Source organism: Leguminivora glycinivorella, chromosome 2 (assembly GCF_023078275.1).
Source record: "Leguminivora glycinivorella isolate SPB_JAAS2020 chromosome 2, LegGlyc_1.1, whole genome shotgun sequence".
Classification (NCBI taxonomy): Eukaryota; Metazoa; Arthropoda; class Insecta; order Lepidoptera; family Tortricidae; genus Leguminivora; species Leguminivora glycinivorella.
In genome coordinates, this window is record NC_062972.1 from 13,506,809 (window position 1) to 13,525,368 (window position 18,560).

The 18,560-nt window shown below is 33.9% G+C and overlaps 1 protein-coding gene across 1 annotated transcript; it reads left to right on the top strand.

The window, feature by feature from the left end:
* Nucleotides 1–4,439: 4,439 nt before the first annotated feature.
* Nucleotides 4,440–8,115, top strand: LOC125238404. Its single transcript, XM_048145723.1, has 4 exons — nucleotides 4,440–4,537; nucleotides 6,372–6,473; nucleotides 6,611–6,691; nucleotides 6,821–8,115. Exons 1-4 carry the CDS (start codon nucleotides 4,440–4,442, stop codon nucleotides 7,200–7,202), a joined length of 663 nt encoding a protein of 220 aa, XP_048001680.1. The 3' UTR covers nucleotides 7,203–8,115.
* The last annotated feature ends 10,445 nt before the right edge of the window (nucleotides 8,116–18,560 follow it).

Here is an 18,560-nt window from a genome sequence, read left to right on the forward strand (position 1 = left end):
GTCGCCTAATTAGAGTTCTCTGAATATTTTAGTCCGCAAATATGGTAGGCAATGCACAATGCACATACCTGTTATTTATTACTTGGTATGATAGACGCATTAAATAGCACCTAAGCAGAGCTAAACAGCATTACTAATTAAAAAAAAATACTTTTTAACCCCCGACGCAAAAACGACGGGGTATTATAAGTTTTAATAATAAGTTTGACGTGTGTCTGTTTGTTTGTCTGTCTGTCTATCTGGCATCGCAACTCCCGAACGGGTGAACCGATTTAGATTTAGTTTTTTTTTTGTTTGAAAGCTGAGTTAGTCGGGAGTGTTTTTAGCCATGTTTCATGAAAATCGATCCACTATGTCGGGGGTTTTTTCAAAATTTTAATTTTGTGGTTAGGTTATTAGATAGGTAAGTGGGCCACGTGTTAACTAAGTGAAGTATTAAAATAAGTGTATTGTAAAAAAATCTGCATTAAAAGATAGTTAAAACATACTTATTTCGTCTGGGAATCGAACATGGCACCAACTTAAATGTGAAAAAAAATCTATTTTTAGGGTTCCGTACCAAAAAGGTACAACAGGAACCCTTATGGTGCGATTCTGTCCGTCTGTCTGTCCGTCTGTCACATTGTTAAATATCTCGAGAACTACTTATGCTATCGATATGAAATTTGGAATAGTTATAAACATTGTGAACCTCTACAAGTTGAAAGTATTTTTTTTTAATTAATTAATAATATAAATGATAGAAAATGGCCAAAATGAAAGGGGGGCAAACTGAAAATTTCAAGTAAATAGGTCAAGTGGGGTATCGTTAGAAAGAGTTAAAATTTTACATATCAAAACTATTTTTTATAATTTTTTGGTTGTGGTAAAAAAATGTTTTTTGAAGGAAAATGTAATAAAAAAACGTCCCGTACCAACATACATTTATGAAATTTTCACCAAACATTGCTATTATAATGAATATTACAGGAAAAATAATCGTACACGTATCTTGAAAACTTTTTTTATTTATAAAAAACATTTCAGATTTACGTTTTTAATTTCAACACCCCTACCTTGTACCTGTATTTTTTAACAAAATAGCAATGAAATTACCTGCTTTCAAATAGAGGCAAAATGGTTAAAATCGGTTCACGCAATAAACAATTATTCCATAAAAATCATCTTCCATACTAGCTCGCGCGCATTAGTTTACTCAATTTGCCGATAGATGTCGCTGTACGTGGAATCGTAAGTCGTAAACTATTGAAGTCGAATAGTCTTGATTTTATTTGGACGTTGTCTAACAATAAAATTGTGTATTAAAATATTACTTGTTATGTGGGAAATTGAGTCTTGAGGGATTTAGTCAAATCTGTAGAGTTCTATGAATTATATTTTGATGATTCAACTATTGAAAGTTTGTACGGAACCCTCGTTGAGCGAGTCCGACTCGCACTTGACCGGTTTTTTTTTATAATGGCATTGCAATCGAAAGAATGGACTAAAAATAATATTTTTTTCTTATCTAACATAGTAGGTATTTTTTAAAAGAAAGGAACAACGACTTTACGATATTTTAAGATTACCCTTTATGTCTCATAGTCTTGACACATTCTGTCTTATGCACTTGTACCTGTTCAAACAAGCAAGGTTAGAGATAGACTGAAGTTTACTAATAGTCGCATCACTAGGCACCAAATCATCCGCATTCCGCATGGATTCTTTTCTGAGATATGTGCAACTGTGCTTGTATATGAACGCCGATATTTACCGATATGCCCTGTAGCTTCTTGGAGTCATGTCGCTTGAATAAAAATGATAAAGATTTATTTATAGATATATAATAACTAGCCCTGCACGTTTTAAACCACAATTTCGTTTTCTTTCAACCCTTTGATTGCCAAGAGTGACGCTGAAAGGAACTTAAGCAGTGTCATGTGCTCTGCCTAGCCCGTTTAGGAATTCAGACGTCAGTTTATATATTATGTACTTATGTTTTATATACAGCATGGAAAGTCCCAACCATCACGTTCGTGCCTCCAGGCAGCACTTTGTATTCGTATCGCTCTGCAATATTTCCGATATCAATTCCGCTAATATCGAATCCCCGTTCTTGACACATGAGGCTAAGAACCTTTGAAGTAGCGCGAACTGTTGAGTGATGATTTGGTAACGTGTGAAGAATGTACGTAATATTTATTTTGATAAATATTCAACTCGGTCTCACGTCTGATAATCTCTGATTCGCAGAATTAGTAGCAATACCGCCTGTGTTATGTTGGAAGTTTAATCTTGCCTAATAAGTTATTCAAGATTTACTAAACTTTCGATCAATATAAATATTATAGAAAATCGTTTAATAATATTTATGTATTAGATAATGTTTAATAGGTACTCGTTCGCAAATATAATAATCGAATTAAATCTGACTAGACTTTGCAATGCAAGGTCTGACGAAATAATTTTTATCCGAACGTCAAAACTCTACTGACTCTACTTAAGGTGGTTCGCCTAGGTTACGCTCAGGCTATGTTAGATGGCGCCTCATCTGCAAATTGTCAGTTTTATTTTTTTTGTGAATTCGTACTGTCATTTGTATACTTTCAAGTATGCTTTGCGCACATTTAATATTAATTATTAAAACAAGCATTAAACTTTTCATTGTAACATTAATCCTCTTAATGTCGACAGATTGACTATTTTACACTATTTTCAACTACCACTCATGCATGCAAACAGTTTTTTTGTATTCCTTTTAGTCGATAACTTCACGCGGTGACAGCCTGTTTAAATAGCTTTGACTACTGTACATATTTATTAATAAAACAATTACTGAGCGTTTTCTGCAAAAAAAAATCTAACATACTCTACTCCAATATGTAATAAATTTTAAAAATATATAAATAAATTTTAGTTTCCTCAATGCTAATGCGTGTTTTTGTGAAACTACGATTCAAATGATTTTTTTCCTATTGTTTTATTTTCGACTGAGCAAGGGTATTAAAATCGCGTTTGAAATGTTAAATTAGTAAATGATATTGAAAATGCAATAGTAAACTGAGTAATTCCAAAAAACTTTGTACATTAGGATCGCGATATTGATAAAAATTGGTATAAGTACTGGTAGAGTCCATGATGCTGAGCAAGATCCACCAGGTTTCCGAAAATGTCTCAGGTAGTTTGTAAGAAACTTTCTTTTTTTTGTTACCGAAAATGTATAGTAATCTGATACAAACTTTTTTTGGAATTGCTGGTGCTTTGTCTTAGTTTCTATATGTACATGTATATGTTCATCAATAAATATATTTAATTTTTTTGATGAACTTACTTTCCTTAGTGAATAAAGAAAACGAAAATCATGTACAAAAATCCAAATGCGATAAATACGAGACCTACGTGGAATTGCATGCAAGCAAGGGTGCCGAGTTCGAATCTAAGAACTTTTTCTCTTTTTTTGTGTTATTAATAAATATTTTCATGAGCGGTTTCCATAAAAAAATGTTAAATACCTGTACTCGCGAATTTGAATATTTTTAAGTTCTTCCAACTCAGAATTACTAACATGTTCTACTCTGATGTTTTTAAAATTCAAGTGAACTTTTTTCTTTTTTATCTAACGTGTAATTTATAAAAAAAAAATATTATATTGAGCGAGGGTATTAAATTTGTGTTATATCTTAACTTAATAAATGGAAAATCAAAATGAAAATAAAAATCAATAATGTTCTCTAAGCAGAATTGATACCTTCAGCTCACGCTCGGTCAATAACAAATACGATATTTATATTCAAAAAAATACAAAAATTTGATACACACCCAGGATTCGAACGCAGCTTCACGGCATGACAGACGACTGTTCACCAACGACGCCATTATATAACACGCATTTATTGACAAAATTAGGCTATATATAGGCAATTAGGCTATATAGTAGTATATATTTGGGAAGTTTAAACCACTTTCATTTCGTTCGAGCGATTCTCGCTCAAACTCATTCCAGTGGTCTAAACTCCCAAATACATCCTAACCCTCAAATATCTGGGCAAGAATTGTATCATCATCGTTAGGAAGTTTAAACCACATCGATATCGTTTTGCTATAATAATCGCGTTTGCATGATCATGTTAGCCATACCGTTGGGAAGTTTAAAATCACTTCATACCGTTCGAGCGTTTCGCGATCGAAATCGTTCCAGTGCTTACAAACTCATATATCCGGGCTCTCAAACATCGGGCTAAGATTTTTTCTATGTTACATACTATTCAAATTACTTGTCGTCTCGTGAAACAAAGGTGTTTTGAGAGCACTTTATTTGAATCTTCAGTGAATATCAGTTATAAGAACACGTTATAAAATGTATGTTTCTTTAAAAAAGATGCAAAAGCTTAACGCAACTCACTCTCTGAGGTGGCCAGTCCCAGAGTGCGAGTCTCTTCCAAGCGAATGCTCGGTTGACTATGGCGTTTTCACACAACATGTCTGATCAACTCGTCAGCGTCACAGAACATGAATGGACCTCCAAGGTGCTCAACCCCGGCGTAAGGCCGCATTTTACGTGCATCATTTAAGTACAATCCTCTTCAGGCATGGAAATCCATATATATCGACCGCGTATATACAGAGTTTCCCTAAGTATCTGATTCAACATTGCACACAAGTCGGTTGGCCAATTCCGAAAAGTGTGAACGTTGGAGTCCCCGGTCGTCGAGACTCATCAACGTCGTCTATAAGGCGTTTATTTATACGAAGTAACATCAAAAACTTTGATAGTGCGATGTAGACCTATCGTTTATAATAAACGAAGTAAATACCACCTTTTGATTAACAATTGTGGACTTTGTAATTAAACAGTAAAAGTCTGAAACGGCAGAAAATACACTATAGTCTTATTTTGCTATGTCAAGGGGGAATGTAATCAGATCATATTTATTATCATTGATGTTTTACTGCAAGTGCGGCCTCTATTAGTGAGGGATGGTACTAACTAGCTACTTCGTTAATTAGATGCTTCTAAGGCATCGTGTTATCCAATATATTATTATGGTAGGTTGCGCTAATTTCCATAGATGTCGTTCACTATCGTTTCCATAGTAAGGAGCTTCCCTTCAATGGTTCGAAGTTCGAAAATCTCGTGGGTTCATTTAGTTAAGCACTCAACAAAAGGAGCCTATTTGAGCAAAACAATTATTTCATAATGACTTCGAACTATGTATGTTTATTGGAACAAGAGTTTTAGACTGTTTGTATTAGGAGGATAAATACTTAATAGATGCACATAAATATATTGTAACGTTATTATATATTTGCTCAATTATTACTTTTAATAGCAATAGTCTAGTCTTATTTAAAAAATATGGATATTTTTATCTGATATAAACATTTTCATTCATTCATTTAAAGACGAAGAGAAAAAATAATAATAAGCACTTCACAGAAATGTTGGCCATTTTTGAGATTCGAACCCAGGACCATCCATTTTATAGGTACTGTTAAGTACTGCTACTTAGCCGATCATCAAGGTTCGTGTTGCGAAAATGCAACGTCATATCCATATGTTATTCTAATTAGGTATTCTGCATTAATTGCACTAATTGTTAAAAACGACATCTAACATTTCGTAATTTCGAAACGGATGTAAATTGTTATAGGATACTTGCGTTAGCATAGTATTGGCATAAATATAGGGTTGCCGCCGGCACGTATTTGGTGATTTATGATTATTGGTGATATGATAAAGTAACATTATCATAACCGGGATAAACACCTTAATCTCTTTATTCACTGTTTTGGATGTTTCATCAGCGCAAAACATACGTTTTAAAACCAATGTTTTCTTGTTAGGTGTTTAACTTATTCTAAGTACACTAAAATAATATGTTTGAATATTGGCTTTTAAACCAAATTGAGAATAATTACAAAAATAATTTAGTAGTATAAATTACTTTAGCAACATGTTATCTTGCCGCTATGGAGTGATTTCTTGAATAAGATTACCTACACCTAAGATACCACTATCACTTAATCACTTAATAAGTGTGCCTCGATTTTGCATTTTAAACACCGTAGTATATTAAGTTAGTCATACAAATGGCTTACATGCATTTATTACGAGTACTAGTAAAATGAGGACTGTGACACCCCTGATTCGTTTAGTAAAATCATCAATAAATTGCTATTAATAAACCATCATTCTAATTGTTTATTCCTTTGCTACTTTGCTCTTTACAGTGCACATTACGTACTCATACGTCTTATAAATAATAAGTTCGAACCACCGTCATTTCTACATAAATAACATGTAAGTAAGTGTTGTATTTTGTCTTTTTATAAATTATAATACTAGTTGCTCATGTGCAAGGTTTAAAATGATTTTTTTAATTTACTTTTAGGTCGGACTCCGAGTTTGAAACTATTGTACCCCTAAATAACAAGACTGGAGGTGCGAAAGCGAAAAAACCGGTGCAGAAAAGAAAGTCCGATGCTGCTAATAGGTAAAAAGATATGACACCTGCACGTACCTACTTACATATTGTATGCGTTGCATACGTAAATTGTTTTTGATTATTACGTTTTATTTTACCTACTTACATTATGAATTTAAATTTACAAATTGTTAAAATATTTTCAGGTCCGATTCAGAACGAGAGTGGGAAGAAATTGACGCGGGGACCAAGAAGGTGAAGAAGCCTCGCCAGGCGAAATCTCCTAGGTATGTTACACATTTAAAATATGCATCTATTCGATTATTATAATTGTGACACCCACCTATGTTGTAATCTGAAAAATATTTTTTGTTGCCTTGTTTTGCATTACTTATATTTTATTGTATTATTTACAGGACTACTAGTGGAGCGTCTAAGAAAAAGACTGCCAGCAACCCCTTCGACGTCTTCGAGCTATTTCCTGATGACGAGGCATTTGCGAAAAATTGCCCTACACCAGACCAGCTACGCTCGTCTATAACTCAACGCGTGGCTGATGGATTGACTCGGCGTGCTGCTGATCTTGAGGGGGAGTTTTTCTTGGAGCTGCGAGTATACAACACCGCCGATATACGCAGTGAGTTAGCGGAGCATAAGTGGAAAAAGGCCCTTCTGGCAGTTAAAGCGCAAATAAATAACGATACTCCTCAGTGGGAATATCTACAAAAACTCACAAAGCATTTAAGAACTCTTTTTGACGATGCTGAAGTTACATTTTTTCACAACAAAAAAGGTTAAAAATTCAGCATTGTCAAAAATAATTTTTAAGTGTATATTTTGAACTGTATTCGGATACCACACATATACATATAGGTACTTACTTTAGTTAGATAAATACTTATTTTACTGTTTTATACGCGAATTTAGTTAGGTGGAACTAAAATGCCTTTTTGCTCTGCCTGTTCAATCCAAGTTCTGAAAAATAAATGGGTTGGTCATTTGAGAAGTACTAAACACAAAAATAATTCTTTAGTGGCAGTAACTGATGGCGTAATTGAGATTTCGTCTGCCTTTCAGGGTCGTATATCATCTTATAGAGTTTTCGGATCTGAAGAGCTAGAATTTGCTATACCTGAACAGTTTTTAGATAATTTAACGTCGAAACTAGAAAATATTATAAAACAGTGTTTGATAAAGCACGTGTGTTTAAAAATCAATTTCGAGTATTTTGGAAACTTTCTTTTATTTAAGAACAACCGGCAGGAAACAAAGTCGTTTACGACAAAAAACTTCACAGTACATCAAAACTATACATTTTCTGAGTTATACCAAAAAGTTATAAACGACATAAAAAATAACATTGAAAATTTTGAGCAGCGCGATAGTGGATGGACTTTCTTATCTAATTTATATTTAGAGGTTAATGTTAACAAATACCAGCCTCTGAAAGGATCTTCTTACATAGATTTACCTAAGTCTATTAAAAACAAGAAAGCTTGTATTAACATACAGAATAAAGATGAATATTGTTTTCTGTGGAGTATTGTTGCTGCGCTTTATCCCTCAAAAAATCACAAAGAGCGTACGGCCTCATACCCCTACTTTAAAGACGTGTTGAATATTGATGGTCTCAGTTTTCCCATAACTTTCTCTGATATTGGTATGTTTGAGCATAAAAATGTGGGTTTAAGTATTAATGTGTATTCTTTAATGGATAATCGTACAGTGACAGGACCTATTTATAGATCTCAATATAAAAGGAGTAAGAAAATTAATTTACTTTTAATAGAGAAAGGAAATAAATCGCACTACGTTTTAATAAATAATTTGTCTCGATTGGTTCGTTCCCAAATAACTAAACATCATGGTAAACTTTACTTTTGTGAAGATTGCCTCTTATTTTTTCCTTCCCTAGACAAGTTTGAAAGTCACTCCTGTAGTGGAATCGCCACTGTACTCCCGGAAAGAGGTACATATCTACAATTTAAACATTATGAACGTCACTATAATGTTCCTTTTGTAGTTTATTGTGACTTTGAAACAATTCTTAGGCCATTTCAATCATGTGAGCCTGAAAAGGAACCTCAGGGAAGTTTCACTGTAAATAAACAAATGCATATACCCGCAGCTTTTGCCTATAACATAGTCTGCTCTTATGATCAACGCTTAAATAGATTTATTCAATACAGAGGACCCGACTGTGTTTCTAAATTTTTAAAATATTTATACAGACATGTTGAAGATATTTATAAAATATTGCGTGAAGAAGTGCCTATGATTTTCACAGAAACAAATGCTTTAGCCCACAAAAATGCTCAGACATGCCACATTTGCCTGACTGCTTTATTTGGCGACAAAGTAAGAGATCACTGCCACTTAACTGGTGTTTATCGTGGGGCCGCTCATCAATACTGTAACTTACGTTATAGTGTTCCCAAATTTATTCCTGTTTTCTTTCATAACTTAGCAGGATATGATGCGCACTTGTTTATAAAGGAGTTATGCGAGGATGTAGGTTCAAAGGTGCAAATAATTGCGAAGAACAAGGAAAACTATATATCCTTCAGTAAGTTTTTAAAGATGCCTGACGATCAGTATGTGCGGATACGATTTGTAGATTCGTTTAAATTCCTAGATACAAGTTTAGAAAAATTAGCGAAGGGACTTGCTAAGGCAGACTTTTCTCACTTACGATTGTTTTTTCCTGATGAAATCAAATTTGACCTATTGACTAGAAAAGGTGTTTATCCTTATGACTATATAACATGTTGGGACACGTTTGCCGAGACTGAATTACCTTCGCAGGATTTATTTTATAACTCGTTAACTTCGGAGAACATAAGTGATGAGGATTATGTGCATGCGCAAACTGTATGGAATACATTTAATATAAAAAATCTTGGTCAATATACGGATCTTTACCTTCAGACCGACGTTTTACTTTTATCAGACATCTTTGAAAATTTTCGGCGAAATTGTATGGTTAGTTATCGACTAGATCCTGCGTTCTATTTAACCTCCCCTAGTCTTTCATTCGATGCAATGTTACTAATGACTGGTATTAAATTAGAGCTAATATCAGACCTAGAAATCATTCGCTTTATTCAAAAAGGGATTCGAGGAGGGATTTGTATGTGTTCAACTAGACATTCCATTGCAAATAATCAGTATATGAAAACCTACGATAACAAATCACCTGATTCGTTTCTCATATACATAGATTGTAATAATTTGTACGGGTATGCAATGTCACAACCGCTGCCTGTGTCAGATTTTCGTTTTTTGGATGACTTTGAAATTTCACACCTAGATATTACATCGGTTTCAGACGACGCGGAATTTGGGTATATACTTGAGGTTGACTTGCTATATCCGCAATATTTACATCATGATCACAACGACTATCCTTTTTGCGCAGAAAAGTTTGTTCCTCCGGGAGGAAAAATACAAAATTAATTCCAAATTTGTTCGATAAATATGAGTACGTAATTCATTACGAGCATCTAAAAACATGCCTCAAAAACGGTTTGGTTATTAAGAAAATACATCGTGTACTCACTTTTAAACAAAATTCTTTTTTAAAGAAATACATAGACTTAAATACAGAGTTGCGGAAAAATGCGAAAACCCAATTTCAACAGGACCTATTTAAACTAATGAACAATTCGATATTCGGAAAAACTCTTGAGGATTGTGAACGACGCGTTGACGTAAAACTGGTCAACCAGTGGTATGACGAACGAAACAGCACTAAAAAGGTTACTTGTGGCGGTACTTTAATAGCAAGACCCAATTTTCATAGCGCCACAGTGCTCACTGACAACTTGGTAGCCATTCAAATGAAGCCAGAAAGAGTTGTATTGGATAAACCCATTTACATAGGATTCTCGGTATTAGAACTATCCAAAAACCATATGTACAAATTTCACTACTCGGTAATAAAACCCCACTATAGTGATCGCGTTCGCCTCTGTTATTCTGATACTGACAGTTTCATTTATGAAATTAAAACTAGAGACTTTTACCAAGACTTAAGAACACATTTCTTAGATTTCTTTGATACGAGTAATTACAGTCCTTTAAATGATTTCCAGATTCCTTTGCGTAATAAAAAGATTCCGGGACTATTCAAAGATGAGCTAGAAGGATCACTTATAACAGAGTTTGTAGGATTGCGGTCTAAGCTGTATTGTATAACTAGTACACACCCGAAAAAGGGCTTTGTAAAAAAAGCAAAAGGTACTAAGGCTGGTGCCATCAAAGATTTGACACTGGAAAATTACAAAGACGTACTTTTAAACGATAAAATCATTCGAAAAAAGAATATTTTGTTTAAAACTATCAAACATGACATCTTCACTCAAACGGTCAACAAAGTTGCTTTATGTAATAAAGATGATAAACGAATTATTTTATCAGACAAAGTTTCAACTATGGCATGGGGTAATAGTTCTTTTTTGTAGATCCGAAACAAATAATGGAAAAGTTGTAACTAAAAGTAAGTGCTGAATATTATATGTTGTAGCGAATTTCAATGTACTATTTCAATTGTATTTACCGTGAAAGTGTTTCAAACTGTTATTAAACTTAGTTAACACAGTTAATCATGAAAAAAAATTACACTTTATTTTAGCAGGATGAGGGATATCCACTTATACTCTGCTAACTCACTGCATTGGAAAATAAATATATATATATATATAATAACGCACGTCTGTATTTTATGCTTTTATTTTGTATACTTATCTAATAAACGTATAAAAAATATGTGTTCAGTTTATTTCTTCTTATACACTCCCATACTTTCCATTTTTACAGGGTGTAACCAAAATACTGATCAACCGTTTAAGAATGTATTCAATATAGTACCTATTGTACAAATAATTATGTTATTTTTAAGTAGCTTTAACAATGTTTCCCAATGAAAATAATGTAAAAAGATGAATACATTCTTAAAAGGATGACAATTATTTTTGTTATAAGTTTCCTACTCAAAAGCCTGAGTGCTGTAGATTCATTTTTCTTTAAGGAAGTACAGAGCTATACCTATCTTATAGTAAATAATAGTTGCAAGTGCGCTCTGTGAGTAACTTTCACTCAGTGTTATAAATTATAATTAAATACATCAATTTCTTACTAATGATAATGAGTAAGTATACAAAGGTGTTAATTTTGCTCATCACATGTGACTCTCCTCTTTTGAGCTGTTTGATAAATCAATTAACGCCGACAAGTAACAAGAAGCTTATCTACCTAACCTGTATATATTGCATAGCTGAATAGAGTCTAATTTCTTGGCGCGTGCATGCCTACGCTGGCAAAAGCAGGTCAACAACATTATTGGAAAACTGCAATACTGACATTCTCTATATTGTTATAATGTTCGCATGTTCGCATTTATGAATTTGATACAATAAGAAGTGGTCGTTCAAGTAATAAGTTCAAGTAAGTAATTATTTTATTTTTATTATATACTTTTAGTAAATATTATGTGATAATTTAAATACATTATTATTATTTATTTATTTAAACTTTATTTTACAAAAGAAAAACTTAAAATTACAAGAGGTAGATTTAATGCTTAATAGTAAGGCTTTATTAAAGGTAATACTTATTGTGTTACAGTTTCAACATGTGCGAACATTGTGACCCCGAGGATCCTTTTACCCATGCTCAAGAGTGGAACACCCAGACATTTGAAGACGCATATCCAGAACTTGCCAACAAGCATGACGTGACCATTACAGCACCATCAATAGAAACACCCAACAAAAAGAAAATAAAAACTAAACAGCGTGCTCCAAAACGTAAATTAAAATCATCCACTACTTTTGTGAAATGTAGAAAATCCGTTGCTGAGGGACCCCGTCTGATACAAATAAAAATCATCGGCTTACGTAACGGGCAGGAAAGCCAGGCAGAGAGTGATGATGAAGAAAATATGATCTTTAGTGCTCAATATATAGCCAGCGAACCAGTGGACAATGTTGTGGATTCGGCATACAGTTTAATAAATCAAATCTCTAAATCAATGTTACAAGAAAATTTCTGAGTTTATTGTTAAGGTTAAAAATGTATGTGTGCGTAAAATAAAAAAATAAAAAATGGGTCTTTCATTACAGACTTTTATTTATTATCATTAAAACATAATACAGTGCTTATTTTTAAAATAGTAAACATCGTTATAAATCTTGTGCAGACACAATAGTATCAAAATACCACTTTTTAATACATATAACATTTTTTAAAGCACATTTTTTTTCATGATGCAGGCAGTTATATGCACTAGACTTATTACAATATTTTTCATGCAAATGTAGAAAATTAGGACAATCTTGTTCACCTAAATCTATTACAGCACAATTAGCACACAAATCTTTAACCCACTTAATTTTTTCCGCTCCTTTTACATAAATGTTCTTGTTATTTAAATGGTTCACAATCATTCTTTTAAATTCTCTGTGATCAACAAATCCTTCCCTCCATAAAATCCCGTGGTTTTTTTCTAACCATATTACTCTTTTTCTTTCTTGCTGAGATAAATGAGAAAACGTGTAGGGTGGTTTTATTAAAAAGACTTGCGTGTATTCTTTAGTACTAAGTGCGAATTCCTTTATTATAAAATCGTTATTTAATGATTTAAATCCTTGAACATCCACGAATAAGCTTTTAGTGCTCATGATATTTTCCTTGTTATATTGCTAAGAGGTCTATACTCTATAATGCTATCATTCAAAATAAGACAATACGCAGATGTTTGATCGGGTATATCCTCACTGCACTCTATTTCAACTCTGATGTCAACAACACCCGATTTTAAAGTGTCACTTTGTCTTGAACAATCCACGAAAAACAATGGTGCTATTTCTTTGAAATCGTAAGGATTTAACAAGGGTGCCTGACTACGATTATAGTAGGACTGTTGGAATTTAGAATATTGCTCATATAATATAGCATACTTCTCATCGGAAAAACTAACATTCAAATTTTCATAAGGATAATATATAGAATTCAAGAAAACTTTAACCTCTCTCAAGTTACAATGATCGAAATGTGTTATATCTTTGTCGGACGCATTTTTCCTACCAGTTTTCAAACCAACTATAACATACCGAGGTTTTTCGATTTGAGATGAAGTTTTAATAGCCCAAGAGTGCTTGGAAGTTTTTGGCAGCAGTGGATATTCGAAGAGGTCCCAGTTTCTGAACGCAATTTGTATTGCACGATCTTTTTCCACATATTTAAGAAGATTCAGTCTTTCTCGATCGGAAACCTTAATATGAGGCATACGCCATACCACTTTTGATAAAGTAACATTGTCTATATATTCATTTGGGTTCAATTTAACGCTATTCAAGTTAGTGTTAGAGCGTAAAAGTATAAGTTCATGTTTGCAATTAATAATAATTTTGTTGTAGTCTTCAGCAAAGCCCAAAATTTTGTTTAATGGTATAGAAGCAGAAAATAAACCTTGGGTAACTTTAGTACCTTTTATGTCCCACCCCACGACTTTGCCATTCTCGCTTCATGTTCACTCATGGATAAAAGAGATTTCATTGTTGTTGTGATTCCTGCATTTTTTATTTTGTCTATTTCAATTCCATTCAGTTCGTATCGAATGTCTTGAAAGAAATGGAGGACAGGGTTATTGGTAAACAGGACGCTCGACACGGGTTGTTTTGTTTCTCTGTTCATCACTGTAATAGTACCTTCTATGTATAATGTGCTAGCTGAAGGCAACACGTACATATCTTGCTGATTGATGGGTATGCGAATTTCATCGTTCAAATTAAAACTTGTAACGTAAGGTTTGTACGAGTGGTATTCATAACTTTCGATTGAGTTATCATAGCTAAAGGAGTTTGCTAAGTCCAGAATGCTCATTTTAGTAAACCGATTGATCTGAGAAACAAAATATTTTCACTAGTGAGCCTGCTTTTCGGTCTTCTTTTCTTGATAGCACCAAGGGTACTGCCTGATTTATCACGGTTCACTGCTGTTTTATTGAAATCAATCATTTTTTCCTCAGGTGTAAATATATTTGAATCTCTTCTCCGCGTAAATTTATCAATTGGTTGTTGGTATCTAGTAGTCTTATTTTAAGAGAACTTAAAGTATTTTGAGTGACGGGAAAATAAATAACGTTTTTAGGCGTCTCTATTATTCTATACCCTGGAGGCACATTAGGTACAAATTCATGAACTATATGGCTCGGTTTTCCGTTGATAAATGATCCACTAATGATATCACATTCGATTCGAACTATAGTCGTCGATAGAATGGACACTGGAAATGGAGATTCCATTAATATATTCGCAGGAACAGTTTCATTACCGAAACCTAGTAGTTTACCTATGGAGTTATCGCCACCAAAATGTATGCTCTTAGAGCAAAAAATAGATGTTTTTAGAGTATTATTATTACACAAAAGTTTAAAAGAACAGCCTTGAACATGTGTTTTTAAATAATCGTTTAAATCCTGGAGTTCATAAGAGCCTTCTGGTATCTCCAATACTTCACCCTCACCGTAGTAAAATTTGCAATTTCGACTATCTATGTTAGGTATTGAATTAAACGTAGATAAATACAGTAGACCACATTCGTATTCACCGTCCAATTGAAGTTCAGGCGAATAATTTGTTGTAAGACTAGAGGAGGTTCCCGTTATGGATAAAGTGAAAGACATCGTGTAAATGACATTTTTTTTATTAGTGTTAACAATTTAAACGCCTCTGCCAAAATTGTTTTAAATATTTTAAGCATAAATGACCACAATTTACAGTATTAAATTGTTGGAACTGCCTATAATTATATGAAATATCAAATCTTTTCAAATATATTATCAACTCTAATGGCGGTTTAATATCGCCGAAGCTATTATAATATTCACAATATTTTTTATCCTTTGCATAGGCTACCCAGTGAGTTCCTTGGTTTTTTGATTCGTCTAAGTTAATTATCGCGCATTCTCTACGCTTAGGAAGTTTGGGTAAGCGGTCTCTCATAAATACTCCTCTAAAATAAGGTATACCCGTTGAATTGTTGATAATATCGACATTTGTGAGAGCTCGACTGGGTAACCTACCATTTAGTTTTTTGAGGTTTTTAAGGATAGTCCTTTGCCATTTCTGTACGGTTTTATATGTAATCCTTTGCCCAACGCTATGGATTCCATCATTTTGTTGTGACGTTCAGATTCCGCTAGTTTATTTCTTGCCACTTTATAGTCTCCTACAGCTTTAGCTATTCCTGCCGCGCCGCCTGCCAGAGAACCCAGAGCCGATAATCCCGCGAATATAGGAATCAACGGTAATATGCCTCCAGTTTTTGGAATAGGTATTATACGAGGTATCCGCATACGACTTGTGTTAGGAAATATTTTCTTCGCAGCTGTATAAGCACTGCTTATGATATTTCCATTCTTTTTTTCTTTAATTCGCTACGTATTTTTGTAACTAAGTGCTTAAATGACTTAACACCTGCCCCTGTCTTAATTTTTGATTTCATAACTTTACTAACCAGCCATGACGCCAGTTTTTCTCCTTTCCCAGCGTTTTTTGCATTCATACGTCGCTTAGCCATTTTATAAAGTTCTAAATCAGCCTTATGTCGATCCTCTATACGTGAATATTTGTCGTAAGCAATATCGTGCTGCATACAAGCTGAATCTAACCCGTTGATACCTTTATCACCCCGTCTTAAGCGTTCTTGTAATTTAGTTCCAGGGCCGCAATAATTGTACCCAGGTATGTGTAGTTCAAATCCCTTCGGCCGTCTACAGAACCGGAGTTTCGGAACTGGTTCCGTACGAGGCTTTTAAATTACTTGTATGGAACTGGTTCCCTACGAGGCTTTTTTTTTACCTGTATGGAACTGGTTCCGATCAAGTAATTATTATATTTCATCAGCCGTGTACGGAACTCTTGAGTAAAGACACAGCGAGCGGACGCAAAAGCGAAAGGAACTGACATTGACTGTACTATACAAATTAGTAGGACCCCATACATAATTATGATTTTCTTGTTACAGTTCTACCGGTAGAACCACGGACAAAAAGAATTGCCCGTGGTATTACCAGTAAGACTACGCGGTAGGACCACGGGCAACAAATGGTCGAAGACTAGTGCAACGGTGAGCACTAGTCATTTTACCTTACTAAGTCTACACGGAGCGGAAAAAACCGCGGGCAAACTCGCTTAGAAATAAGTTAACAACTTTAAATTCAACAAAACTTTATTTCTGTTAACTTTGGATACCTACTAAGAGTATATATACTCTAACAATCCATTATTCAATATCCAGAAAATCTAAATGAAAATAACCTTCTAACTTTGCTTATTAGCTTAAATATCCGCTTTATTTCTACAATCTTAAAATTTAAAAGCATAAGGGCAAATTAACTCAACGCAGTGGCCTGCTGTAATTAATCCATTATTTAAATCGTTTACTGCACTATTAATTTCCTGGTCTATTTCAAGATAGATTTTTGCCTTCTTTGTGTTTTTTTTGAAAATATTAGTAATTTTCGTTTCCTTGATCAGTATGTCTAGTAAATTTGCAACTGTTGGGTTGGTTTTCGCAATAAAACGATTGATCCGGCTGTGCCATCCTTCTAAATTGTTTGTTGTCCGTAGTTGCTCCTCACTACAGCAACAGGTTTTGTTGAAGTTAGAGTTCTGTAGCCATTGGGATTTGAAGTACGTGTTAAATTTTTGTATAGCTTCACCAGGCGGGGTTTTACGCATTACATACTGGATACCACTCTTTGTAAATTCCGGTGGCAAGCGTGCAATTCCAGCACATCGTGACACGTGCCGTTGCATCACAGGTGTGGTAATTTTTAATTTTTTGGCTTTTCGAATTAGGCATCGATTGAAATGAAAGTAGCAGCCTTTGATTTTAATGCCAGTAAATACTTTGGCTACTGCATTCATTGCAGCCTGTTCATAGTCCATTGTAATTTTTAATGGCTTCCAGTCAGGAAAGACTGATTGGATTAGTCGAAACAGAATCTCATATGTTTCTTGTCTTTTATCAGGTAGCAAACAAAAAATTATCGGAGTCACGGATCTATTTTCCTCGTTATAACCATGGATCGAATATAGCTGCTTGAAAGGCTTTGGGCTGGATTTGAAAGTGCCATCAGACAATATATGTCTGAAGCTTATAACCTCGGATCTCACATTTTTACGACAGAATATAAGAATTCTTTTTCCATCAGTTGCACTATTGTAATCAGCTAGCAGGAAATCTTCAAACTTTTTGGAACTACTACATCACTACATGATGGAAAACGCATCCTGGGTGCACCCAATATTTTGTTTCGGTTATTAAATAAACCTGTTTTTTTATTTTCGAAAGCCGGTATTTCCGCCATCAAATGCACGCCCTCATTTTCTAGATTGTATACCATCTCATCGTATTGTTTATGGATAGAATCAAAATTGGAGCCAGTGTTGTCTTTGAGCTTGTCAAGTTCTTTTAATATTTTATTTTGGGCTTGGTTTGGTAAACAGTCCGCATTGTGTGTTTTGGTTTTATCATGGATCACTTCGTTCTTCTTGTTTAAATTAATACTCCCTTTGCAGCCATCATTGTAATTTGAACATAGAAATATAGTGTTACCGTCTGTGTATGTCTTCTTCCGATGATATTTCCGACCTTCAAATAATAGAGCAATACCTCCTCTTCGCGTTGAAATAAATTCAATGTCTCTTAAAGACATTTCAATGACGAGTATAAACAGAAAACACTCCTATTATTTATGTTATAATATAAGCAATAGAAATAAATACTTTTTCAAATAAACATGAATTGACCTATTGCACTACATATCAATATTATAGCTGTCATAAAATCATTTCACGTACCTATGACGTCTTATTTATTCATCTAACTGGCCAGTTACTTATCATGAAAGCGTTTTACGGAGAAAATACTGCATACCCAGTGACACGGCCTTCAGGCCAAACCTTTTTTAACCGTCGCCTCATATCTCTCAAGAAGGACGGTTATCAAGTAGTTTGTATGTTTTTATTTTTTATTTTTTTTAATGTTTGTTCCTCGATATCTCCGTCGTTTCTGGACCGATTATGAAATTTTTTTTTTTTTATTGAATGTATATGCATACAGATTGGTCCCATTTTTCTCAGAACC